This window comes from Fistularia commersonii, chromosome 21 (genome assembly GCF_037954325.1).
Source record: "Fistularia commersonii isolate RoL2024-O1a breed Wild chromosome 21, RoL_Fcom_v1.0, whole genome shotgun sequence".
Lineage (NCBI taxonomy): Eukaryota > Metazoa > Chordata > Actinopteri > Syngnathiformes > Fistulariidae > Fistularia > Fistularia commersonii.
In genome coordinates this window covers 16658653-16683223 of record NC_141304.1, presented here as the reverse complement: position 1 = coordinate 16683223, position 24571 = coordinate 16658653, and the positions used below count along the sequence as shown (strand labels likewise).

The window sequence follows — 24571 nt, the reverse complement described above, 5'->3', positions numbered from 1 at the left end:
TTAAACACCCAGCGAAGTGAATTTTGATTGTGGTCTCATTGAATACATGCAGCCATACGAAACAAATATTTATGAGGATGATTTCAATGTGTTGTGAACTACGAACGGCAACAAGGACCCACATCGACGACGACACAAGAAGGAATACAGACTTAAACGCCCGCGATAGCCGACACTCTCTCTCCAAGTGCACATACTCGATCCTTTTCTTGTATCCGGTCTGAGCCATTAGCACGTCACATTATAGCCATATCTGCTGGATTTATTATTTATACACACACACACTTTTTATTTTGATTGCTTATTTTTATACCTCATTTAACATCAAACACCTGCTTAATGCCATACAGATGAAATAATTGGCTTTATTAGACAAATGAATGATCAAATGAGACTGTAGACTGTTTCTTATTGAACATACCTCTATAGATTTATAAAGTAAATATAAAAGTGACCAATACAACTCTGGCTCATAGAGACTTGATCCAGCAGGGCAGAGAGTAAAGGAGGTCAAATTTCAAAGCATATAATCCTTACTGGGTGTTATTCTTGATAAGAAGCGAAAACAATATAAAACCCTGATAGAAAGTGTGCCACATCCACCCGGTGGGCTCTTGTGATACTCAAATCTATAGCAATCCCAAACGATGATGTTGTTGGTTATGAGATAATTGGGCTAATAAAAAGATAACCGGACCTCCCTTGTCATGACCTCCTTGTAAAGTGTGAATGTGGCAGTGAGGTGCGGTGAGGTTCACGGCTGGTGAGGCACCGGCGTCATAACAGCCAGATTTACAAACATATGAACCCTACAGAGTAGCTTATTCTCCATTCTATTGGCGGCGGTTAACGTGTGTTGTTTAAAATATCAGATCAACATTCTTTACATATAAAAACTGTAGCATAGAGAAAAAGCACATTTTAAAAAAACCTTATTATCTCTTACCTTTGCTTTTAAATGAAGTCCATGCGGCGCTCCTCCTGAAGAAAAGCATCGATAGCTAGCTTGTAGAAGTCTTCCTTATCTTTCTTCAGTTTTAAAATCCTCTCTGTCTCAGTGGAAATCGCTGCCAGTGAAGACAGTCGTCCTTGATCGGTCCTGTGCTGACTGTATGTTTTGAGTCTTTTCGGTGCTCAGAACGAGCGCTCCGCCGATGCCGTCGTAGCCGGAACGGTGACCGACGGCCGGAGCAGCTTTGTCACCTCAGGAACAGTTTGGATGAGATCCTTCTGGGCCAAAAAGTTGAGAAGCTGCCCAGACATTCATACCTCACCATTTGTGAGCTCTCCAGCCCGATGAGATTGGGAAAAAAATAACTGGATGGCAGCACTTGACTTGGCAACTGTTAACTTAAGCTTGCTATTGCTAATTCTACTGTTCTGTAGCCGAGTAGTCAGAAGGACCCCCGGGATCAGCGGCGCCCCCTACCATGAGGCACCGTCACTGCATGCCTCACTTCATGTCTCTTTGCAGTCGTTTTATGATCGCTCAGCACAAGAAACACGTAACAGTTGTTGACGAAAAACATTATACACATCACCTAAACTATGGAAATTTAGTTCATATATTAAAAGTGTTTTTTTTCAATACTGACATTTTCAATCTCAGTTGGCAGAATCATTGTGCAATCCATAGTGGGCGCAGCTGGTTGCCGTGTCACCGCACATCTCTTCTTCATATTTGAACGGTAAATGTGAATTTTTTTTTCCAGTGATTTAAAAAAAAAAACAACTAAAAATGGTGAAGTTAAGTGGAAAATAACTTTATAGTACAAATCACTGAATAAATATTGCCATCTAATTTACTTTTCCATCATACATTTTTTTTCTTTCCATGCTGTCAGGCGAGGCCCGGCCTCCCCTGCCTCTGCTGACAGCACGTCACTGGAATGTGGTGATTTGTTGTCTGGAAGCAACATCCTGCGTTTATATGCACAGAGCTGCTTTTGTTACAAAGGTTGGAGAATTCTGTCCATCAACAAAATATTTGTTATTATCTAATAGGGCAGTGTCCTTATCTAATCATTAGCAGTTTACAGAGAATTCAGCGCTTAACCTTTATCCTTCATCAAGACCAGCCGGCGTAGCCAGTCCTCTCTCACCTATTTCCCATTATTTCCTGGAACACACACGCAACAATACAGCGCAGCTCTGTTCCATCAGTGACATTGTCTTCTTTCTCAAATAGCGAGCGCCGCCTTTTGTCGAGGTTGCCTTGGGCAAACCTTCACAACAGCCCCTCAAATGGTGATAAGACTGACACTCAGCATCCTAACCTTTATCTACGGGTGTTTCTTCGTGGCCTGTTGGCTTCAACTAGAAGATTGTACACGTGAATTCTTGTCGAAACCCGCCATGTCGAGGGACACGCGGGGGTGCGTGGCTGTCACATTTACAGAATATCAGTGGAGGTCATCCAGGTCATGGTGAATTCTTGCCGTGGTGACCAGACTTAAATTTTGGCACTTGAAGACATTTCAGCCCTCTTCCCAGAGGCTTCTCCACTGAGGTGCTTCCTGGTATAGAGTCTTTCATCAAAAACTATTTGAAAAAGCAATATCTTGCCTTTGGTCATTTTTCCCTGTTGTCACTATACTCATCAAATTGCTTCTACATTTTGTGCAATGACATGTGGAAGGCACGTGAAATCGCTGCTGCGAACACTACCAATAGCAGCACGTACGTATGATTTGACTACACATGAGCACAAATAATGAAGATCCGGAAATGAACTAAAGTAACACACAGCTAACAGCTGAAAAGAGCAGGAGAGAAATAAAGTTAGAAAAAAAAATCTTAGGAGCCTAAAGTACCCTAGAGGATATGGAGCAGAAGCAACACACCGACTGAAATGTATTCACCATTTCAAGGTGAATACAAAAGGTTTGGTGGAATACAAAAATAACCTCTTATATGTTGTTCTGTCCCGTCCTTGAGGTCACGGGGCCTGGAGACCCTCCCTGAGCGGAAGGTGTGTTTGTGTTTCACTCACTCACACACACACACACACACACACACACACACACACACACATACACACACACACACACACACACACACACGTGGAGCCGTTTGGCAATTCCCTGTAAAATATTTTTTTCCATTATCCATTTTACAGATAGTTATGTAACAAACAATTATTGTCTGATACGAATGGTGATTTTATGGATCAGATTACACGGGATATAATATAAGGTGAATGTGATACACTTCCTTTTGGGTTTGTCCTGTTTCCATGTCTGATGGAGGAATTGAAACTGCATCTGATTAGCAGCACTCTGAGGTTTGACCTCAGATACTGTCCACCTCGGCGGCTTGTGAGTTTATGAGTGAGTGTTGGATTGATCATTATCAAACACATCATACTGAAATTTTATTATTTCCCTTATCAGTGCAGTTTGACAGGACTATCGCACAAATGTGATAACGGCGTCTCTGAAATTGGACCTGACATGTGAATGGACGCAGGACGAGACGACCAGCCGTGTTGACCTCTGCCAATATCCCCGCTTCTCAGAGTCAGTTCATCTTATCTGGCCTAAACACAACATTGCACTTGAAAATTGTCACAAAGCAAAGTAAAGCACAACGAACGCTCCAGATTGCGGAATAATCCAAAGACAACTATAATGAGCATTCATTACCCTCTATTTCACACTTGTAGACAATTTAGAGCCTTCAGCTGATCTACTGACATCAAGTGTGCGAGGAGGACAAAGAACCTGGAGAGAAGCTGCATCGGCACAGGTGGAACATGAAGCTCCAAACAAGAAGAAGCCGGGAAACCACAGGGTTTGAATAAGACGACGATGATGAAAACCACCAAAAGATAACATCTGAGTGACATCACAAGTCCCAGTTGATGGGAAAATAATCCGCTCTTTCAAAGTCACAGAAGACAAATGCCATTCTTATGAACGACCAACCTGCCAGGACTGTCCTTGTGCTAAACGTTGACAAACAGCGCCATCCTATGGTTGCCTGCGTGGCTGCAGAAAGACCAGCCTAGCTCTTGTGGGGCTGACAGCCTTGCTCCTTCCACAGATAGTTGGCGTAGGCGTCTCTGCAGTCTGCGTTGTCCACGGTCTTGTTGCGCTGACTTTGCACAGAAGCGTACAGATCCGAAACTGAGGAGACGGCGTCCGTCTGCCTTTCATCCTCTGTCCTGGAGTCCTCCACCTGAAGCGCCGAATACTGTATCTGCCCCGAGCAGGGGACGCAAGCTGGCCGGGAGACGGCCTTCAGGGTCAGGTTGGCGTAGCAATCCTGTGTTTTGAACTGAAGCAAGACAACGCAGACGAAAAGATGCATTGTTGTGTGTTCAGCTCTCCTGCCATGATGACACCTTGTACGGGGCTGTGGGGCTCAGGGGAGGGAAGACAGTGGTCTTGGAAACAAACCATTCCTGGTCCAATACCTGACCTTAATTGCACACGTCAGGGTGTGTGTGTGTGTGTGTGTGTGTGTGTGTGTGAATTTGCCTGGAATAGTTCAATACTCTCCTAATTCATGACAAGTTTTCTCTTCCTTGGGAGTGTGCATGTACTGTTTGTGTGTGTGTGTGTGTGTGTGTGTGTGTGTGTGTGTGTGTGTGAATTTGCCTGGAGTAGTTCAATACTCTCCTAATTCATGACAAGTTTTCTCTTCCTTGGGAGTGTGCATGTACTGTTTGTGTGTGTGTGTGTGTGTGTGTGTGTGTGTGTGTGTGTGTGTGTGTGTGTGTGTGTGTGTGTGTGTGTGTGTGTGTGTGTGTGAATTTGCCTGGAGTAGTTCAATACTCTCCTAATTCATGACAAGTTTTCTCTTCCTTGGGAGTGTGCATGTACTGTTTGTGTGTGTGTGTGTGTGTGTGTGTGTGTGTGTGTGTGTGTGTGTGTGTGTGTGTGTGTGTGTGTGTGTGTGTGTGTGTGTGTGTGAATTTGCCTGGAGTAGTTCAATACTCTCCTAATTCATGACAAGTTTTCTCTTCCTTGGGAGTGTGCATGTACTGTTTGTGTGTGTGTGTGTGTGTGTGTGTGTGTGTGTGTGTGTGTGAATTTGCCTGGAGTAGTTCAATACTCTCCTAATTCATGACAAGTTTTCTCTTCCTTGGGAGTGTGCATGTACTGTTTGTGTGCGTGTGTGTTTGTGTGGTCGGGGTTACATCCCATAGTAAGAGCTCGGACATTCTCCCACTGGTCAGGGTTATTTACCTGGAGCCTTGAGCACCTTCATTTGAAGGAAACATGAAAGAAGCCAAGCACACCGTCCACCTGAATGCCCCTCCGATCCCTCCAGCCCCCAGATAAGATGAAGAAAATGCAGAACCTGTTCGTCAGGGTTGGTCCTCGGCTGAACGGTCGCAGGCGAAGAACCCTCTGGCTGCTGGGTGGAACCGGCCTCTGCCGTAAGGGCCGGGTCTGCAGGAACCGAGATAGAGCCGTTAACCCACACGACGCCGGGCTCGAGGAGCCGATGAGAAACGGGGACTCTCTCTGGCGTCACTCACTCGTTGTTTGTCCGTATGTTAGGTTTCCATAAATGGGATTGTCTTCCATCTGGTGTGAGCCTCGGCTGGGGGGATCGGGACATAGACCCGACAGCAAGCAAATTCTTTTTGATCCAGGCGCTGCTTTTCCTGTGGACGTGCGCACGGATAAGATGCAGCGTCAGATGCAGATATAGCCGTCAGCGGTCGGTGGACACGGAGGGGTTGATTACCTGAGCGACATTTTGAAATGCAGCAAGTGAAGTTCAAGAGCAGCGAGAGCAGGAAAACAGCAGCGAAAACCAAGAACACCTGGAACACGGTGTTTGAGAAATCAAAAAATGTTTTCGGGTCTGCAGAGACAAAAAAAGGTTTCATTTGTAAAAACGGTTTCCATATCATTTTTGTCCCTTAATGCCCGTGGTCACCAATTCATCTGCAATACCTCCAGCTCGCATGCATTAGCAGTGTGGGACACTGTGACCTTCATTTAAACATGACATACAGAAACAGTAACCTTGAACAACTCTTTGTGAATCTTTGCAGTACAGAACAGAATATAAAAGCATAAAGACCATTTCAGGTCTCAAATATCACAGCAACATTTTCTCCTGTGAAACACCCTGAATTCCTCTTCTATTTCTTCTTCTTCTTCTCCTTTGGGCTTCTCCCTTCAGGGGTCAACCCAGCAAATCAACCTTCTCAATCTAACCCTATTCTCTGTATCCTCCTCTCTCACACCAACTACCTTCATGTCTTCTCTCACTATGTCCATAAATCTTCTCTTTGGTCTTCCTTGAGACTTCTTGCCTGGCAGCTCCAACTCCAGCATCTGTCTACCAATATATTCACTATCCCTCCTCTGTCCATGACCCAACCATCTCAGTCTGGCCTCTCTGACCTTCTCTCCAAAACATCTAACATGTGCTGTTCCTCTGATAGACTCATTCCTGATCCTCTCCATCCTGGTCACTCCCAAAGAGAACCTCGACATCTTCATCTCTGCAACCTCTAGTTCTGCCTGCTGTCTTTTGGTCATTGGAACAGTTTCTAGTCCAAACATCATCGCTGGTCTCACCACTGTCTTGTACACCTTTCCTTTTATTCTGGCTGAAATTCTTCTATCTCTTGGTACCCCTGACACTTTTCTCCATCCATTTCAACCTGCTTGGACCCGTCCCTTCACCTCTTTTCCACACTCTCCGTTGCTCTGGACTGTTGACCCCAAGTATCTGAAATCCTCCAGCTTCTTGATCTCCACTCCCTGTAGCCTCACCGTTCCACCCGAACTCCTCTCATTCACACACATATATTCTGTCATTCACACACATATATTCTGTGTTGCTGCGACTAACTTTCATTCCTCTCCTTTCCAGAGCATACCTCCACCTCTCTAGAGTTTCCTCAACCTGTTTTCTGCTCTCAGCACAGCTCACAATGTCATCTGCAAACATCATGGTCCATGGGGATTCCTGTCTAACCTCATCTGTCATCCTGTCCATCACCATTGCGAACAAGAAGGGGCTCAGAGCTGATCCTCGATGAAGGCCCACCTCCACCTGAACTTCTCTGTTACCCCTACAGCACACCGCACCACTGCCTCACAGCTAGCATACATGTCCTGCACCAGTCTCAGATACTTCTCTGCTACTCTAGATTTCATCATACAATACCAGAGCTCCTCTCCTGGCACCCTGTCATATGCTTTTTCTAGGTCTACAAAAACACAATGCAGCTCCCTCTGGCCTTGTCTGTACTTTTCTATTAGCATTCTCAATGCAAATACTGCATCTGTAGTACTCTTCCTAGGCATGAAGCCATACCGCTGTTCACAAATGCTGACTACTGCTCTCAGTCTAGTTTTCACTACTCTTTTCCATAACTTCACTGTATGGCTCATCACCTTTATCCCTCTCTAGTTGCCACAATTCTGCAAACACCCCTGAATTAGTTTAGTAAAATATTATGTTTTTGGTTGGTTTGATTTTTGGTTTATTCAATTTATTCTCCTTGGACGATCTGGTTGCTGTGACTTCATGGCAGGTTGTATGGTGGATCTGCTCAGTGACGTGCAGAAGATGCGGTTCAACGTTTGCATGAGAGCAAACTGCCGGCACACATTTCAGTTGCAAATGCACGGCAAGCAAAAGGCAGCGGATGTGTTTTTTTGGTACAAAAAAAACTCACAAGTTAAAGACATCATTATAGACTGATAAATCCATATGTCAATGAATGGATTGTGGACATTAACGCCATTTTTTTAACCACTGTGTCACTTTTATTGTATTTATCTGTAAATCTGTGTTTTTGCATCTGTGTCCATCCCTGGGATGGAGGTCTGCAGTTCCTGTGTTAACCTTTTGTTTTGTTTCTTCCCCTTTCGTAATTTGGGTGAAACCCAAAGTGTCTCAACGTGGGGATCCACCTCCTGTTTCTGAGGTATCTGTTACCCGTCTGTCCATTCTTGGATCCCAGTGCCGTTTGAGATGCAGGAAGATCTCTGACATTCATGGCAAGAGGACACGGCCAGAACAAAACCTCTAACACCAGAAGACCAGAGTCTGACTGCGTTTTCTCACAGATGCAGAAATTATATCTAGAACGTGTGTCTAGACAGAGATTTTACTTTTTTGCGGCTGTTAAAAACTCACCGACCATCAGGAACAGGTTTGTGTCGCTGAAATTATCCCTTCGTTTTACATATAATGATGGAACTGTGCTGAATTTAAAAAGGGGTGGTTGAATAGGACAACAAGTTCATCTGCAGCTCCATGAGTAAACTCTCTCAAAGGGATTAAGATCATTCCTTGTGAAATTGCCGAAGAAGACTGGAGAATCCCCAGCAAGGGCCGGGCAGCTTCACTGGAATGCGGCACCTTGCAAGAGACCAAATGAATATCGGGCACTGCAGGCCGGAAAAATGAACAAGGAGATTGTCTTGCTTGTGTGTGTGTGTGCCATTAACTCGTCATTCTGGTGTAAATCTCAAGCATGATAGCATTCTGAGCTGCTCCCTGTGCATGACCTCTTTGCTGCCTCTGAAAGTTGGAAATTTGTCACTGACATTTGGTAAGTAATTGCTCTGAGCGGCTTCTTGAGCACAAATGTTGAAGGATACATTTCAATGTCTCAATAGCAGACTTACCTAAACAAGTGCAATTCATGACTCTGGAGCTCAGGTCCCCCGACGATCCCTCGGTGTTGCTCTTCTCTCATGTGCAGGTGAATAACATCAGATGACAGCGTCTGCTGCCTTCTTTGATGCAGCACAATGCAAGCACAAAGGACTGCTGCGCACAGGATATGTGCTTTTGCAAGAAACCACAAAAACTCAAGATGGCACCCAAAAAAGAAAACTACCCGCAGAGAGAAAAACGATAAAAGAGGCAGAAAATCATGCGCAGAAATTGTTTTTCCTATATCAAATATACAGTATATGCATCGATACACACAAATGAGATGCAGATGTGGAGGGGCGTATCACTGAATTGATGGACTGATGGATGGATGGACGGACATGAGCAGCGGCAATCGTCAAGCCGAAGCTGAAAAGGGAGCAGTGTTGAATGATTTTCAGAGGGGAGTTGAGAAAGGCTCTGTGTGGTCAAGGTGAGCTTCCAAATGACTGGACAACTACAGCTAAAGTGATCAGGGACACAGGTAGGAGAGTACTTGGTGTGTCGTCTGGAAGTAGATAAGAAGACTTGTTGGTGGAATGAGGAGGAGCAGGAGCAGATACAGAGAAAGTCGTTAGCAAAGAAGTGGGACACTGAAGGGACTGACGTGAACACACAGGAGTACAGGGAGATACAGTGTAAAGATAGAGGTAGCAAAGGCAAAAAAAAAGGTGTACGATGACTTGTATGCTCAGGTGGACGGTAAGGAGGGAGAAAAATGACTTATACAGGTTGGCAAAACAGAGAGACAGAGATGGAGAGCAGGTCCAGGTGAGGGGGAAATGTATTGACAGATGTTAGAAGAATGATGGCAAGATGGAAAGAGTACTTTGAAGAACTGACGAATGAAGAAAATGAAAGAGAGGGAAGGGTAGAGGAGGTGACTATTGTCGACCACAACGTAGCAGAGATTAGTAAACGTGAAATGAGGGAGGCATTGAAGGCATGAAGAGTGGAAGACAGTTGGTCCTGATGATACACCTGTGGAGGTGTGGAAGTGTCTCGGAGAGGCAGTTTCTGGCTAGATTATTCAACAGGATCTTAGAGAGTGAGAAGATGCCTGAGGAATGGAGATGGAATGTGATGGTGCCCATTTTTAAGATAAGGGGGATGTGCAGAATTTTGGTAATGATAGTGGGATAAAGTTGATCAGCCATACAATGAAGATATGGGAAAGAAGACTTATGGGATCTAGAGGAATCCAAACTGAGAGCAGAAGTCAGCATTTGTGAGCAGCAGTACGGCTTCATGTCTGGATAGAGTACTACAGGTGCACTATTTGCTTTGAGAATGCTGGTAGAGAGGCACAGAGATGGTCAGAGGGAGCTGGTATTGTATGAGGAAGTCTGGAGAGGCAGAGAAGTATGTTAGACTGGTGCAGGACATGTATGCTCGCTGTGAGACAGTGGTGAGATGTGCTATAGTGTGACAGAGAAGTTCAAGGTGGAGGCGGGACTCCATCAGGGATCAGCTCTGAGCCCCTTCTTGTTCGCAATGGCAATGAACAGATGAGGTTAGACAGGAATCTCCATGGACCATGATGTTTGCAGATGACATTGTGATCTGTGGTGAGAGCAGGGAACAGGTTGAGGAAAATCTAGAGAGGTGGAGGTATGCTCTGGAAAGGAGAGGAACGAAAGTTAGTTGCAGCAACACAGAATATATGTGTGTGAATGAGAGGATCTTGGCTGGAACGGTGAGGCTACAGGGAGTGGAGATCAAGAAGCTGGAGGATTGCAAGTACTTGGGGTCAACAGTTCAGACCGTAGAAGAGTGTGGGAAACAGGTGGAGAAAAGAGTTCAAGCAGGCCGGAATAGGTGTCAGGGGTAATATGCGCTAGAAAAATACATGATAGAAGCCAGAAGGAAAGGTGTACAAGATAAAGGTGAGGCGGGCCGAAGAAAAAACAGGAAGCGGAGCTGGAGGTCGCAGAGATGAAGATGTTAAGGTCCTCTTCGGGAGTGACGAGGCTGGAATCTGATTGGAAATGAGTCCAGAGAGATCGGTGAAAGGAAAAGAGAAGAAGATTCATTTAGATTCATTTAACATTGGCTTGGTGCAGCTTCCACACAACTGCTCAGTCATTTCGTGTCAAGTCGATTAAAACAAATCAAATCAGTCAAAAACAATTCCGTCAATGAATCTCCTTCCAATCGTTGGTGTTTAAAACACGGGCGGAGGTTCGAGCGCTCCCCCGCTGGCCCCGCCCCCTCTGGCCCCGCCTCCGCTGGCCACGCCCCCTCTGGCCACGCCCTCGTCCCGCCGCCGCCGTCCCGCCCGGAGCTCCACGGTCTCCTTCTCTGCGTGAAGCCCCGGAGCTGCAGGAGATGTTGGGTTGGGTTTGGAAGCTGCTGCTGCTGGTCCTCCTGGTCCTCCTGCCCGCTCCCCGCGGCCTCCTTTCCGCCGGTGAGTGTTGTGCGTGTGTGCGCGCACGCTCATGCGCGCTTCTACAGTTCTTTGCTCCGGTGCTGTGGGGGGGGGGGGGCACTGACGTGGCACTGCGGCGGCCGTCCGGAGCCGCCGCTCACCCGGAACGGACCGGTCCGCTGTCTTCACGGCCCGGGAGGCTCGCAGGCGCGGGATCGTACGCGGAGAGGAAAGTGTGCGTGTCGTGGACGAGTCTTCCGGTGGGACACGTCACCACGAAAGACGCGCCGTCTGCGGGTCTGCGGCCTGAGCACGGCGCTCCAGGCGCCCCGCTGTCCCCGCGGTTCCCCACGGTTCCCCACGCTCCTCCGCGACCCCCCACCCTCCGGCTGACGTGGGGACCGGAAAACTAAAGTTTGTGCGTCTCCGGACTTTTGAACTGGCTTTGGATGTTCAAGCATGGATTGACTCCCTACATTAACACACACACACTCACACACACACACACACACACACACACACAGATTGAATTTTTTTCAAAGTAATTTTATGTGTGTTTTTGTTGACTCCCCCCTCACACACAAACACACACACCTCACCTCAATCCCGCTCACACACACGCACACGTGAGGTTCTGGTGTTCTGGAGGGAGCAGATGTTCGTCCGAGGTCCTGAAGGAGAACATGTGACGCAGCGTGAGTCTTTCCCTGCGTTCGCGTCGTCAAAATGTCTGGGAAGCGGCGGAAGGTCCCGGACCTGCGGCCGATCCTCCGTGGATCCGCTAAGTTCTCTCTTCTCAGCGAGGCGACGTGGCTGCTGAAATGGAAGAAGCCAAAGGAGAAGGCGGGAGGGCCGGCGCCGCGCTCTTGCTTGACCTCTCCGTTACCTTGCAGGCCGGGCGTCTGCGGACACGGACTCCGCCGAGGACTCGGACCCGGACGCCTCCGTGGACGAGGAGGAGGAGGACGAGGAGGAGGAGCCGGCGGAGGAAGAGGGGATCCGAGCCTCGGTGAGCATCTGTGACGGGGCGGCGGCTCCGAGGAGGAGCGTCAGACTCACTGCGGTTCTTTGCAGGACGGAGACGACGACGACGCGGAGGACAAAGTGCTGAGCTCTCACTCTGATGCCGACACAACAGTCGTCTTCACGGCCGGAGAAGGTGAGTCCGTGTCCTCCTCGACGTCCAGTCAGCTCCTGCGGTCACATCGGAAGGAAAAACAGGAGTTCGGACGGCATCCGGATGGAGAGACGGCGCCGGGTCGGCGGTCCCTCTTCAGCGACGCCTGTCGAGTGAGGTGGGGAGGCGGACGGTTCCCTACGGGATGAAGACGTCAGCGGGGTTGAAGACCTCTGGAATGTCAAGATTTAAAGAAAAGTTGTTTTCATTAAAAGCTCTGAGGTAGAAGAACCAGGTCCAGGCTCAGCTCGAACCCCTGATGGTGTTTGTTTTCTTCTGAGCCGCTGTCTTTTTTTCTCAAAAGTCTCCCTGCGCTCATCTATTGGCGTTTGTGTTTCCACCAAACAGAGTTCCACGCCAACGAGATCGTCCGCTTCCTGGTCGGGCTCACCAACAAGGGTGCTCAGGAGTTCACCGTTCAGTCCCTGGAGGCCTCCCTACGCTACCCGCAGAACTTCCAGCTCTACATCCACAATGTGAGCGGCTTCTCACGTTCTTCTCAACCGGTCTAACATCGGCGGGGTTACAGGAAACTCCACAAACCCCGATGAACGTAGGAAGCAGGAGCCTCTGAGGCAAACCAGCAGAGTCTGAGTTCCGGGTGTGCGTGTGTGTAGTTCACAGCTCTGGCCCTGAACACGGTGGTCCATCCCGCAGCTCAGGCCTCCTTCGAGTACTCCTTCATTGCAGCCCAGCCGTTGGCCGGTCGGCCCATCGGCCTGGTCGTCCTTCTCAGCTACCTGGACTCGGAGGTGAGAGGTCTTCTGACGTTCAAACCCCCCGGGGAGCTTCCGTGTGTCCCCGGGCTGATACCCTCCATATCTTCTTCTGTTCCTGCATTTCTACCGGGTATCTGCAGGTCCTTCACTTCCACGCGATACAAACACAAAGTCTAGAAGTATCTGACATCTATGGTTTGAAGGTCTCCATGGCAAGTGAGGTTTCGCGGCGCTTCCTTTGCCTCCCGGCTTTCTTTTTAACTTACGGAACTGCGTTTCTCTCATCGAAAGGTTTCTGTACTGGCGCCTTCTCGCGTGGTCGTCCTCTCAATGGAGCCTTTCTTTGGTGACAGAAGTGTGTCTCCTCGCACCATGAAAGGTTTTCTGTCGTTACACCACGAGACGATTCAGAGAGTCGTTCCTCCGTCGCTCCCCGAGGAGCCCCGTTCGGACGGTCGGACCCCGGTTCGGTGACCTTCTCGGAGGCTCAGGGAGACAGAGCGGGGACGGGTGAAACCACATGCGGAACGCACATCGGTAGGGAACGGGTGAAACAGCGGGATCTCGGAAAAGTTCCATAGATCAGGTTTGACTTTCCGCTCCTCCTTGACGCCCGGTTTTACATCAGGTCCGTTGACGTTGGGGAACTTTCCTTGAGTCTCAGGTGCTTTACTGGCCGTTTGCATCTTCTCCTCCAGGGCAACGTGTTCCAGAGCGCCGTTTACAACCAGACCGTGACGATCACGGAGAAAGAAGAAGGACTGGATGGTGAAACGTAAGGCCTTCACCCAATGCATTTACATTTTCTACTGATTACCGTGCGTGGCCAGAGTCCAGGTTGTCATTGAAATACAGGAATGCTAACCTCGATAGCGTTAGCTTTGAGGGACCGCCGCCTCTCCACCACCGGGCCGTATTACTAGACGGTCAGAGGCTTTGTCGACAGATCTGTCTTCGGTCCTCCGCATGTCCTCCGTTGTCGGTGTTTGGGGTCAACGATGGTTTGTTCCCGGCCGCCTGCCTTCGGTAATGAAAAAGCTTCATGTCCTTAAGCGTGTTCTCCAGAGCCTCCAGGTCCCACGGGGTTCATCTGAAGAGCTCTGGTTCTCGATTTAAGCGGTCTCTGGTCCGACGTTTGCAAACCTGAACGACATGCAGCTGTCCGCCTCACACACACCTGTCGTGTCAGAATCGATCAGAGCCCAAACCTTGTCTGACCTGCAGGATGTTCATGTACGTGTTCCTGGTGGGCCTGCTGGTCCTGATGCTGTTTGGCCTGTACCAGGTCCTGGAGTCCAGGACGGTACGTATCCTTTTGATTCACACGTACCATGTGTCTGAATGTGCGGCCAAATACGATGTGTGTGTGTGTGTGTGTCTCAGAAAAAGAGGCTCCCGGTGAAGATGGAGAAGGGCACCGGTGGGATGAGTGATGTGGACATCAGCTGGATTCCTCAGGAGACCCTCAATGTCATGAGTAGGTTCTTTCTAAAGCACCGTGTATAGGAGAAAAGACCATCCCTTATTCCATCGCCTGACGTTCCACCTCCAGCCTCTGCGTGTAGAAGAGACAGATGTTCTCGCCCTCCTATCTTGCAGACAAAGCGTCCCCTAAAACGTCTCCCAGGAAACGAACCAAGCGGGCGGCGGGAGCGGATCAGTAGGCCGCACCTCGGACGCCGAGAACCCGGGCCGTCCGCAGCCGATCCACCGTCCTGGGATCTCGGCATCGGAGCTGGACGGGCTCTGAGCTCCAACATCTCAACTCACAGGCAGCGGGACGGCAGGGAGAGCGAGTGAGATGAAGACCTCCACCCTGCCGCCAGTACCTCCGTAGAATTGTCCTGTGATGAACGAGTGAGACTTCACTCCAGTGCCTGATCTTCAGTGTTGCTTCAGGGCCTTAAAAAGACCTTCACGTTCATCAAACGATTCCAATATCTCATTTCCAAAGCCAGCAGTGGGTTGTGTCTGTCGCTCAGCTGGGGGGGGGGGGGGGGGGGGGGGGGGGCAGGAGGAGGTCATGACAGCCGAGTGACCACAAGAACCAGTGTATTCATGCAGGCTTTCAGAAAGATGTTGTTTCTCATCCATCTGGCGAAGCTCTGCTGACGGCGCCGTGGTTTGATGTCCTGAACAATTTCTGATAAACACATTTTAAACGTGTGTTTGTGTTTGTGATTTGAAATCTAAACTTAAGATATAGACATGTGATTGGCCGAGGGTCGCATGGAGGCGGGTGATTGTCTACGAAGACCCCTGACGGGAGCTGCGGCCCTCGGGTTCGAAACTCACCTGATCGAATCCAGAAGATCAAATGAATGAGTCCAACTCAAGGAACCGTCCTGATCTCTAGAGACGCGTCCCGAATAAAGACGGTCGGAGGGACTTCACCGCCAGGGCTCCTTGGGTCAGATTAGCTCTGCCAGTGGAGAACATTTCCACACCTCCATCCATCCATCTCTCCATCCTGAGGAGTTGCCTGGACCTGAGACGTCCAACCGTGTGCCACACGGCTCCGTGGAGCGCTGAGGCGTGGGGAGAACATGCGGTGTGGTCTCCTGGTTGTCTCTGCTTCTCCTCGGTGGAAGATCCACGGTGCGCAGAGAAGATCCGTTGGTCCTCAGGCGGCTGGAGGGCTGGTGGAGGTTCCTCGGGGGGGGGCAGGTAACGTCAGCAGTCGACCGGAGCGGGAAAGAAACACACACACACACACACACACACACACACGCCTCACCGCAGAGCAGCCGATCCTCGCCGACGGATGGACAGCGCAGCTCGGATCCGGATGCTGGGGAGCGTCGGCTGAGCCCCCGCCGGACAGGGGCTGACATGGGGTTCTTCATGCGGATCTTCACGTCGCCGCGGACCAGAGGAGTCGTCATGTTCGTTCTTGGTAAGACGGAGGTTCTCCTGGAACCTGATCTTCTCTAAGCAGAACCGGGAGCTGCGGCTGTTCCGGGTCTACTGCCTCCGACACACTTAATGATAGTCAACTATTTGATGCGGTTCATCCGCTTCGGACGCGGAACCGCGGCGGGTTCGGGCTGCAGCCGTGATGGACGGCGGACACGGGCCGGTGTTGGCGGAGCTTTCTGCCCGCTGAGCCCGTCCTGCATCCATCGTGCACGCACGCACGCCCGCGCGCGCACACACACACACACACACACACACACACACACACACACACACTAACACACACACACACTGCTGGTCTTTCGCCCCCAGCCTTCCTGGCCGCCGCGGAGCCCCAAAGCACGGAGGCTGTGAGCTGTGAGAACATCTACAAGGACTTCTCTGACTGCGTCCTGGAGCTTGGAGAGAGCATGGACAACTACCAGGAGAACGTGACCAGCGAGCGTGGCGTGGCGGCCGTCTGCAGGTGACCCACACACACGCACACTCGCACAAAATGCATTTCTCGTTCGCTTGCGTGCTCCGCTGTGTGTGAGAGTGGGCAGCGCATCTCCACGCACAACCAGGACAGAGACGAGCCGCGGCACTCCATTATTTATCACTCCGCTGCAGCGACGAGCTTCCGGGACCTATTTTGTCCCCGTTGAAGGCTCTCGCCTTCCTCTGCAGGATCATCTGCACACACCGGCCTTTTGCTGAAAATGTCGTGCGTGTGATAATGTTTCGCTCTCGGCCGCCGTTGCTATGGGAACGAAAGCTCGATTTACTTCTACCCGTCTGATAGATTCGCTAACAAGCACAGGAATCCGTGGCAGCCGCGCACGTCCGTGGGTGGCTTTGACAATGACCCCGTGTTTTGCCCGCAGCCACTGGGAGGCCTTCCACACCTGCGCCCTGACCGCGCTGTCCGACTGCCAGCAGGAGGTGAGCTCCATCTGGGAGAGCCTGAGGCAGGACTCCAGGAGGATGAGCTTCCAGGGAAGCCTGTTCGAGCTGTGCAGCCCCAGCTCGGCCCCGGGCGGCGGGCCGGGGGCCGCCCTCAGGCCCCTGCTGCTGCCGGGGACGCTGCTGGGGACGCTGGTCCTCACCACTGCCCGCTGGCCCTTCATATAACTGCCACAGTGGGGGAGCTGTGTGTGTGTGTGTGTGTGTGTGTGTGTGTGTGTGTGTGTGTGTGTGTGTGTGTGTGTGTGTGTGTGTGGAACCCCACACACATGGAAGTAGGGTTAATCCACGCAGCACCCCCCAAGCACAACCTAAGCCAAGGATTATGGTGACAAAGACCTCTGGATGTCAACAAGAAGCCATTGGACGTTTGGATCGTCTTCTTCTTCTCCTTCTTCAGCTGCATTAAATCATCTCCTGCATTAAATCATCTCGGTCCAGTTGGGCCGGCGCCGCAGTGTCAGTGTTAATATCTGCTCATGTTCCAAGCCCTTCGTAATGTCCATGGAAGTCCTCGGCGGTGCGCAATCTTATCCTGGCGGTTGGACCTGATTTCTTCCATGAAGATGTTTTACCTCTTGTTATGCAGTTCCAGGAGCCAAGATAAGATTTAACATCTTTCCGCTTTGCAGCCACCGGGCAGCGGCAAGATGGTCATTACCTTTTTGTTCTAAAGGTCCGCAGAGAAGACGCGCGCTTGCATCGGTGGGCCATGAAGAGCTCACCTGCTAAGGCCGTCCAAAGGTGGCGCTCACCCGTGGTCCATTTGCGCCCGACACCAGGAGTTAGCGCACTAAATGTGAAGCCACAGCCGGTAAGCCAAGCACGAGCAAAAGCAGTTGCAACTAAAATCTTTTTTAAGTCTTGTTTTGTATTTTTTACAAGCTCTGTCGCTAAACATGTGACGGCTCTTCTTTGGCTCTTCACATGGAGGGCACAAACATAAAGGTCCTACAATCTTTTTAGTCGCATCTCTAAAAAGAGGAAGTTGATTTCCAGGCTGGCGACGAGGAATATGTTTTGAAGGGACGCTGGAACTAAAGCACACTCTCGGAAAGTCGTTGCACTTCACTTTGGGATTCAGCTGTCGGCGTGTTCCCGTGTGAAGAGGAACGGCCACAATAAAGTACAGGTTCTGGAAGCAATGTGGGAATGAAAAAGTTGACTTGTAAGCAAGGAACGGTGACAATCAGCCATGTGTGAAAGCCCTCGGTCCTCCCACTTCTCGGCCCACCCAGACTGATTTCACGGCTTCGCGCCACAGAGAACCGTCGCATCCATGGTTGTGCACAAAGAAGAGTGAATTGTTGGTTGTGTCATCGTGCAAGTGCTCAGTTGCATTCAACTCTAAAAAGAGACATATGGTTATTTTTAATTGTAGTTTTCCAGCCTGTGGTCCCTTCAAAGGAATGATGTCAAATAATATCCAGTGGTTAAAAGGAGTGACTGTTATTTATTCACTTATTTATTTGGGTGTTTCAAAAAAATTTAAAACCAATCTGACCCTTTTTGCATTCGAGTAACTGTGTGTTTGCATTAGTAGCCCTTCTACTGAAAAAAAAACAGAGCAAATGTCCTCTTCCCATAGTCTGATCTGGAGAGCAGTATCCTGGAAATTCAAACCCGAAAGCCACCCGGTCAGAGCGAAGAACCCACCACGGTGGCATCCTACCTGCTCAGATAACAAGCCGTGGGACTTCGCTGTCGTGCTTCACATTAGGTCCTCGTCCTTGAGGTCGGACGAGGGTTCACGTTAATCTTCAGCATTAATGAAGGAACAGCATCTATTTTTACGTTTCCATCAAACAGACAGAGTTCTGGTCGTTTGGGCCACTCACACACACATGCCAGTCTTTGGACTTGTGCTCTCCAGATATTTTTTATCCGAGCCTGGCCAAGATCGAACAGCGGCATGGGCCGGTGCGTGAACTTCGTCCGGCTCCGTTGTGTATCAGCCGCCTCCAGCGGACTTACGCCTGAACGCAAGGCATCCCACCAGTACAGCTATCCGCATGTTAGAGTTGTTTTTATCCATTTTACGTTTTTACGAGTGGTAGCACTGTTACCTGTGTGTCCACGGTGAGGGGACAAAATGTCCTCGAGCATGAGCAATATGACGTACCGTCCCTCCTTGAAAACACGACGCCCGCCCCTCTCAGCTGCTGTGAGTGAAAGCATGAAACGCTTATGACAGTGAGTCCATAATAAGTTAAGCCAATTGATATTGTAAACATGGAAAGATCTGCTGAATGTTGAAACGAGTTCAGTAACAAGTTTGTGTGGGTTTTCTCGAGTACACCGATCGAAAAAGCACTCTATCTTTAAGAATCTGTCGAGCAATATATGGCAATGTGTTTGTAAAATTAAAGAACCAGCATTGCAAAAGATCACCACTCTTGTGTGTTTCGCCTTTAGTGAAATGAACCAAGTTGGAAATGTAGGGCGTTTAATCGATGAGCAAAAAAATAAAATAAAAACAACTTGTGATGGTTTCTTTTCTGCAGGATGACTCACTGAGAGGCTTTTTCTGTCCCCCCCCCAGCAAAGCGCTGATAATGAGGATCGTAAATAGAAAGGTTTCCGCTCGCCAGAGCGATTCCATCTGCCTCTTTCCACCTGGACACTTCCAGCAGAAGCCACAGTGGAATGAAATGAGGGAGCAGGGCCCGAGGTGGAAAGCCTTCAGAGAACCAAAGGCATGACTGAGCGGCGTCCCTCATTAGAAGACCAGTCTTTGGCATCTGAAGCACAAACGCCAAGTTTTCTTTTTTTCTCTGCTGTGTTCTGAGATTCACAGTTATTTCAATCAATATGGATGGCAAGTGTTTAAGTGGTTTATCACATTTCCAAAAGAAAAAAAAAACCCGAGTGAGAAACATCCAGGGACCTTGCTGCCAGGGATCTGCAAATAACCCAAAAGTTTCTCAAGAGTCCTCTCCACTGCTATTATGGTAAGAACCGCATTACAAAATTAGGTGGGGGAAAAGGCCCCCACAGGATATCCGCTCTCAAACCTGTGAAGCTTACCTCTTAGTTATATTGGCCACCAATATAACAATATAGAATATAATTGGCCTCTTGAATCCATTAAAAATAGCCAAACACGATGGTTATGTTAACGATTGCACGTCAGTGGGACAGAGGGTTTTCTTCGTTTTTGAATTTCATCCTCCAGTCTTCAGGCTTAGACAAGCAGCCATTGGCTGTATTTTTAATTTGCCGTAAAGCCATTTACATTCTCATGTGAAAAGCAGCCAGCTTATTTGCCTTTGCTAAATCTCGGGCCCCGCCGTAGCACGGCAGTATGTGTTTGACAACTGCATTTCAAAAGGAAGCTTTTACCCGTTTCCCAACAACATGGCTGACATCGAATCTGGCCACCGCCGTGGAGGAGAGGAATATATACACAGACGGTTTACAGTAATCGCAACACTAATAAAGGTATGTTGATCTGAAATCTGAAGAGCATCTTCATACATCATGTCTTCCAAAATAGCGAGCCTAAAAAACTGTTAACCTGCCCTGAAGTCGAGACAGCCTCTTGTCTGTCTCGATGTCACAACACAAAAGAGAGGAATTAATAAGCAGTACCTCCTAAAATGCAAGCTTGACCGAAAGATTAGCTCTAGTTGATCAAAATATAATCCCTGTGAGTTAAAATAAGCCTTTATAAAAACCTGCAACTGTCTGGGCTCATATAATGGTGCACTGCAGTCTCTCTAAAAACACAAAAAAAAATTCAACAAATGTTTAGATAATAATAATGATCATAATACTTCGCTCTTATTAATCCCTGGTGGGGAAATTGGTACTCTGTCACGGAGCTATCATAGATGAACCGTGAGCAATAGGCTGCCAGGGGAGCAGTGGCTTCAGTGTGTTGCTCAACAACACTCGGACACACTAGTAGGAATCCAACCAGGAATGTTCGCTTCCAAAGACGATCGCTCGACCTCCTGCGCCACGCCGCTCCCGAAAGGGATGGCGGAATTAGTCGTCCAACAGTGGACTTTTGAGATGTGGCTGTAAAGAATAACATCTATTCTTCATAATGCAGGTCTTTTTTTTCCCCCCGCAAGAGCCACTCTGAACTTCCATGGAGAGGACAATTTGTCGTTTAAGACAAAACATCCAATACGGCAGTACAGTGGTTAGCGCTTCCACCTTCCAGCAAGAAAGTCCCTGATTGGATTCCAACAGGGGGCCTTTCTGTGTGGAATCTCCATGTTGGTTTCCTCCCGATTCCTCCAACAGTCCAAACACATGCAGTCGGGTGACCGGAGACCCTGAGTCAGCCAAACATGTGAACGTCCCTGTACATGACGGACCGGGCTCGGGGGAACCGATGACTGAGATAGGCCCCAGCATCTCCATGACCCCAGGTGCAGGATGAGCAGTAGATCATGGACCGAGACCAAGGAGCACAGCCTTGTCTATAAATAGGTCTGACCTGATGATTGAATTCCCAAATACGCAAAAGGAAACAGGTATCCATAAAATGAAAATGCTTGTGCTGCACTTTCAACAAAAATTTAATAAAAAAAATTTACAAAAAAAAAAGACAAAAAATGCTGGGGTCACCAAGATAAGAAGTGCTTGAAGCAACAACCTCTTTGATAAGCATTAACGTGTGTATGTCAATATGCAATAGTTGAAACTGTCCGACATTCAACGGACAGTCATGAATAAATAGGCGAGTTCATCTGGAGTGTGGCTGAAGAGCAGCGCTGGCAGTCACACAGTCACATGCCACACAAACACAGTCTAATGTTGCATCTTTTCTCAGCTGTAATTCAACTTCCTTTGAGCAAGTTTCTCAGAGGCTGAGCTTCCATTCCAATGCATCAGCAAGGTATTTAAAGATTAGACTTGGGTCCAGAATTGACCGGAATTGCCCTGAGCTCCGTCCGCATACACAAGTATTCTCCGATAACGGCCATCAGCGCCATGCAGGCCACGTTGACGAGCCACCAAGACAGAGCAGTAGGAAGATGGGAGTTGTAGATCCAGCAGCCGACCACGTGGAAGAAGTGAACAGTGACCGTAAAATCCAGGCACTGTTTGCCTCGTCGTATGAAGAACCACAGACCGAGGGCACTGAGGGAAGAATGAAACAAATAATGCAGTTTGTCAGATATTTTATACATGCATTCAGAAAAAAAAAGTCATTCGTGGATCCAAAGTTATAGCTTCAGTGCTGACAAGGAAACGTGACGGTCAGAGTATAGAAAATGATGTGTGACGTATGAGCAGACTGTTCTTCAGGAAGCTCAGATCATTTAATGTATGCAGCAAGATGTTGGATATCTAGACGGGGTCATCAGGGACAGCTGTCTCTGTGATTGGTCTCAGGGTGGAGAACTTTGAGACTATGGTGGAAAGGAGGACGCTTAAGAAACTGTGATCCATCATGGACAACCCGGACGTCACACTGGATAGACAACGGAGCGGCTTCTCCAGCAGACCGGTACAGATCCGCTGTCCGACGGAAAGACACAGGAAATCTTTCCTAGCTCATGCCATAACCCTATCTAATTACTCACTCTAATCAGTTACTGTGCTACTTCACAAGGCCACTTTGCTCATTATATATTCCTACATATCAGCAAATATGAGACTTCTTTTAGATTATACTTTATACTAATAACACTTCAGATGATTTACTTGAACTAATTTTCCACATGTATTTTTTAGCTTGTCTTGTCATTGTATGTGTTGCTGCTGCTGCTGTGAAACAATTTCCCAAGCATTGGATCATTAAAGTACATCTCATCTCATCATCTCATTTATTTTCAAAAGTGGTTTGTCTGACTGATGGAAATTCTCCAGTAGAGCAAGGGTGAATCAATACTTAATGCCCTATGAACAATGTACCACTTCATGGAGCTGTGTCTGGCTGTAGAGACAATATAAAATATCTCTTACCATGTGAGAGCGTTCAGTATGAATGCCATCATTGAGAGCCTTCCCTGCAGAGTTGCAAATCCAAGGACCTGCAGAGCAAAGATTTGAGTGCGTTGTCAGGACACAAAAAACCTGAGGTCAAAACTGCCATCAGGAGGCCAAGAGGGAGACCAAAGAGAAGATGTACAGATGTAATGAAAGAAGACATGAATTTAGCTGGTGTGTGAAAAGTGGATACTGAGAATAGGTTTGGCTGGAGGAGGTCGATTTGGTGCGGCAACCCCTGAAGGGAGCAGTCGAAAGGAAAAGGGGACGTCAGAGGGACACAAAACTGGCACACCGATACAACTGACCTTCAACTTACATCATAGCTGAAGATCTGGTCCAATGACCTGCTGGTTTGCACCAGACTGTCCACTCCGGCCAACCACAAGCCCAGAAAGCTGTAGTAGATGCACTGCATCAACACAATCTGACACACGATGAGGACAGGGTCCCAGATGTAGCTCCGAAAGTGGCTGGCCATTGTGGACTGTAACTGCACGTGGAGGGCCAGGTGTTTTTGGCTGGGCCATCCAGAGTGTGCAATCCCACTGTTTGTGGACAGAAATATGAGACAATTTGACATTACATTCCAGCGGCTGGCTCAATGTGTTATTCGAGATGAACTTCAGAAACCCCAGCCCCCGCAGAAGATAACACAGCTGATTCCAAGAGTCACTGATTGATACATCGATAGACAGACGCTTACCAATCCCTGAGCCATTAGCTGATAGTCACTAATATAGACAAACGTAATCGACGCGGTTCTGTCCCTTACTGGTGTCTACACCTTGGAATTATGACCTGACAGCAGACACAAAGAACCTTCTTCTTGGAAGGCAGGGAAATTGATTATAGTGCTTTATGATTATGGTGCTTTATAGTAATAAATATAGTAATATCCATCTCTTCCGATGGATATTCATATAGATGTAGCCTGCCAACGGTGACCACAGGCTAGGTCACACACAGCTAACGAACAGGATGTCAGTGGGGACGACAGGCTAAGTTAAATAGCTAGCTAACAGGATGTCACTGGTGATCATAAGCGAAGTAACACAGCTAACGAACAACAGTCAGTGGTGACTACAGGTTAAGTTACAAAGCTAACTAACAGGGTGACAGTGGTGACTACAGGCAAAGTCATAGAGCTAGCTCACAAGGTGTCCGTGGAAACGACAGGCTAAGTTCCACAGCTAGCTAACAGGGTGATCGTGGCGACTACATGCTAAGTTACACAGCTAGCTACCAGGGTGACAGTGGCGACTACATGCTAAGTTACACAGCTAGCTAATAGGGTGACAGTGGGAACCACTGGCTAAGTTACACAGCCAGCTAATAGGGTGACAGTGGGAACCACTGGCTAAGTTACACAGCTAGCAACCAGGGTGACAGTGGCGACTACATGCTAAGTTACACAGCTAGCTAATAGGGTGACAGTGGGAACCACTGGCTAAGTTACACAGCTAGCTACCAGGGTGACAGTGGCGACTACATGCTAAGTTACACAGCTAGCTCACAGGGTGTCAGTGGTGACGGCAGGCTAAGTCACAGGATGAACAGGGGCACCGGGCAGGCGCTAAGACTAGCTGAGGAAGTCTACGAATGTACACAACAGTCCGCCGGACTAGCTTCGCCTGCTGCCATCGGTAGAGACGGAAATAGTTTGAACAAAAAGGAGTGGGTGAGACAGACCTGGAATATTATCCCAAAATGAGACGTGGCTCGAATATCCTCGTCGTCGTCGTCCTCATCATCATCATCAACAACAACAAAAACACCTACAACGACGACGGCGCTCTGGCGGCCCTGAAGTCTGACGGCGACCTGAACACGCTGACGTCACTCCTCAACCCG

The 24571-nt window shown here is 48.7% G+C and overlaps 4 protein-coding genes across 5 annotated transcripts; 2 read left to right on the top strand and 2 right to left on the bottom strand.

Annotated features, from left to right (window-relative positions):
* Window positions 1-1747: 1747 nt before the first annotated feature.
* Window positions 1748-10808, bottom strand: LOC147222515 (uncharacterized). 2 transcript variants are annotated; one of them, XM_086168393.1, is made up of 5 exons: window positions 8613-10808; window positions 5701-5820; window positions 5489-5617; window positions 5308-5399; window positions 1748-4278 (listed from the first exon to the last, which is right to left on the bottom strand). In XM_086168393.1, exons 1-5 carry the CDS (start codon window positions 8629-8631, stop codon window positions 4006-4008), a joined length of 633 nt encoding a protein of 210 aa, XP_086024519.1. In that variant the 5' UTR covers window positions 8632-10808; the 3' UTR covers window positions 1748-4005. The 2 variants fall into 2 exon arrangements, with proteins under 2 accessions (XP_086024519.1, XP_086024520.1); XM_086168394.1 differs by having other exon boundaries at window positions 5701-5779.
* Window positions 10809-10899: 91 nt separating this feature from the next.
* LOC147222514 (translocon-associated protein subunit alpha-like) lies at window positions 10900-15071 on the top strand. Its single transcript, XM_086168148.1, has 9 exons — window positions 10900-11050; window positions 11905-12020; window positions 12086-12170; window positions 12537-12664; window positions 12806-12940; window positions 13606-13682; window positions 14132-14210; window positions 14291-14384; window positions 14507-15071. The coding sequence occupies exons 1-9, from the start codon at window positions 10972-10974 to the stop codon at window positions 14569-14571; spliced, it is 858 nt and encodes a 285-aa protein (XP_086024274.1). The 5' UTR covers window positions 10900-10971; the 3' UTR covers window positions 14572-15071.
* A 110-nt stretch (window positions 15072-15181) lies between these two features.
* LOC147222513 (neuritin-like) lies at window positions 15182-19253 on the top strand. The gene is made up of 3 exons (XM_086168150.1): window positions 15182-15803; window positions 16136-16289; window positions 16690-19253. The coding sequence occupies exons 1-3, from the start codon at window positions 15740-15742 to the stop codon at window positions 16934-16936; spliced, it is 465 nt and encodes a 154-aa protein (XP_086024276.1). The 5' UTR covers window positions 15182-15739; the 3' UTR covers window positions 16937-19253.
* A 333-nt stretch (window positions 19254-19586) lies between these two features.
* Window positions 19587-24571, bottom strand: sys1 (SYS1 golgi trafficking protein). The gene is made up of 4 exons (XM_086168149.1): window positions 24410-24571; window positions 23037-23265; window positions 22694-22761; window positions 19587-21865 (listed from the first exon to the last, which is right to left on the bottom strand). The coding sequence occupies exons 2-4, from the start codon at window positions 23196-23198 to the stop codon at window positions 21625-21627; spliced, it is 471 nt and encodes a 156-aa protein (XP_086024275.1). The 5' UTR covers window positions 23199-23265; window positions 24410-24571; the 3' UTR covers window positions 19587-21624.

What these genes read in the sequence shown, in the direction of transcription:
- LOC147222515 (XM_086168393.1), bottom strand. An exon ending in AACATACGGACAAACAACGA is followed by an intron (nt 5,400 to 5,488) that starts GTGAGTGACGCC and finishes CGGTTCCTGCAG; the next exon opens with ACCCGGCCCTTACGGCAGAG. An exon ending in GGACCAACCCTGACGAACAG is followed by an intron (nt 4,279 to 5,307) that starts GTTCTGCATTTT and finishes GTCTTGCTTCAG; the next exon opens with TTCAAAACACAGGATTGCTA.
- LOC147222514 (XM_086168148.1), top strand. Translation starts at nt 10,972, where the DNA reads ATGTTGGGTTGGGTTTGGAAGCTGCTGCTGCTGGTCCTCCTGGTCCTC. An exon ending in AAGAGGGGATCCGAGCCTCG is followed by an intron (nt 12,021 to 12,085) that starts GTGAGCATCTGT and finishes GGTTCTTTGCAG; the next exon opens with GACGGAGACGACGACGACGC. An exon ending in GGAGACCCTCAATGTCATGA is followed by an intron (nt 14,385 to 14,506) that starts GTAGGTTCTTTC and finishes CCTATCTTGCAG; the next exon opens with ACAAAGCGTCCCCTAAAACG.
- LOC147222513 (XM_086168150.1), top strand. Translation starts at nt 15,740, where the DNA reads ATGGGGTTCTTCATGCGGATCTTCACGTCGCCGCGGACCAGAGGAGTC. An exon ending in AGTCGTCATGTTCGTTCTTG is followed by an intron (nt 15,804 to 16,135) that starts GTAAGACGGAGG and finishes TTTCGCCCCCAG; the next exon opens with CCTTCCTGGCCGCCGCGGAG. An exon ending in GGCGTGGCGGCCGTCTGCAG is followed by an intron (nt 16,290 to 16,689) that starts GTGACCCACACA and finishes TTTTGCCCGCAG; the next exon opens with CCACTGGGAGGCCTTCCACA.
- sys1 (XM_086168149.1), bottom strand. Translation starts at nt 23,198, where the DNA reads ATGGCCAGCCACTTTCGGAGCTACATCTGGGACCCTGTCCTCATCGTG. An exon ending in ACCAGATCTTCAGCTATGAT is followed by an intron (nt 22,762 to 23,036) that starts GTAAGTTGAAGG and finishes TTTGCTCTGCAG; the next exon opens with GTCCTTGGATTTGCAACTCT. An exon ending in ATACTGAACGCTCTCACATG is followed by an intron (nt 21,866 to 22,693) that starts GTAAGAGATATT and finishes TTCTTCCCTCAG; the next exon opens with TGCCCTCGGTCTGTGGTTCT.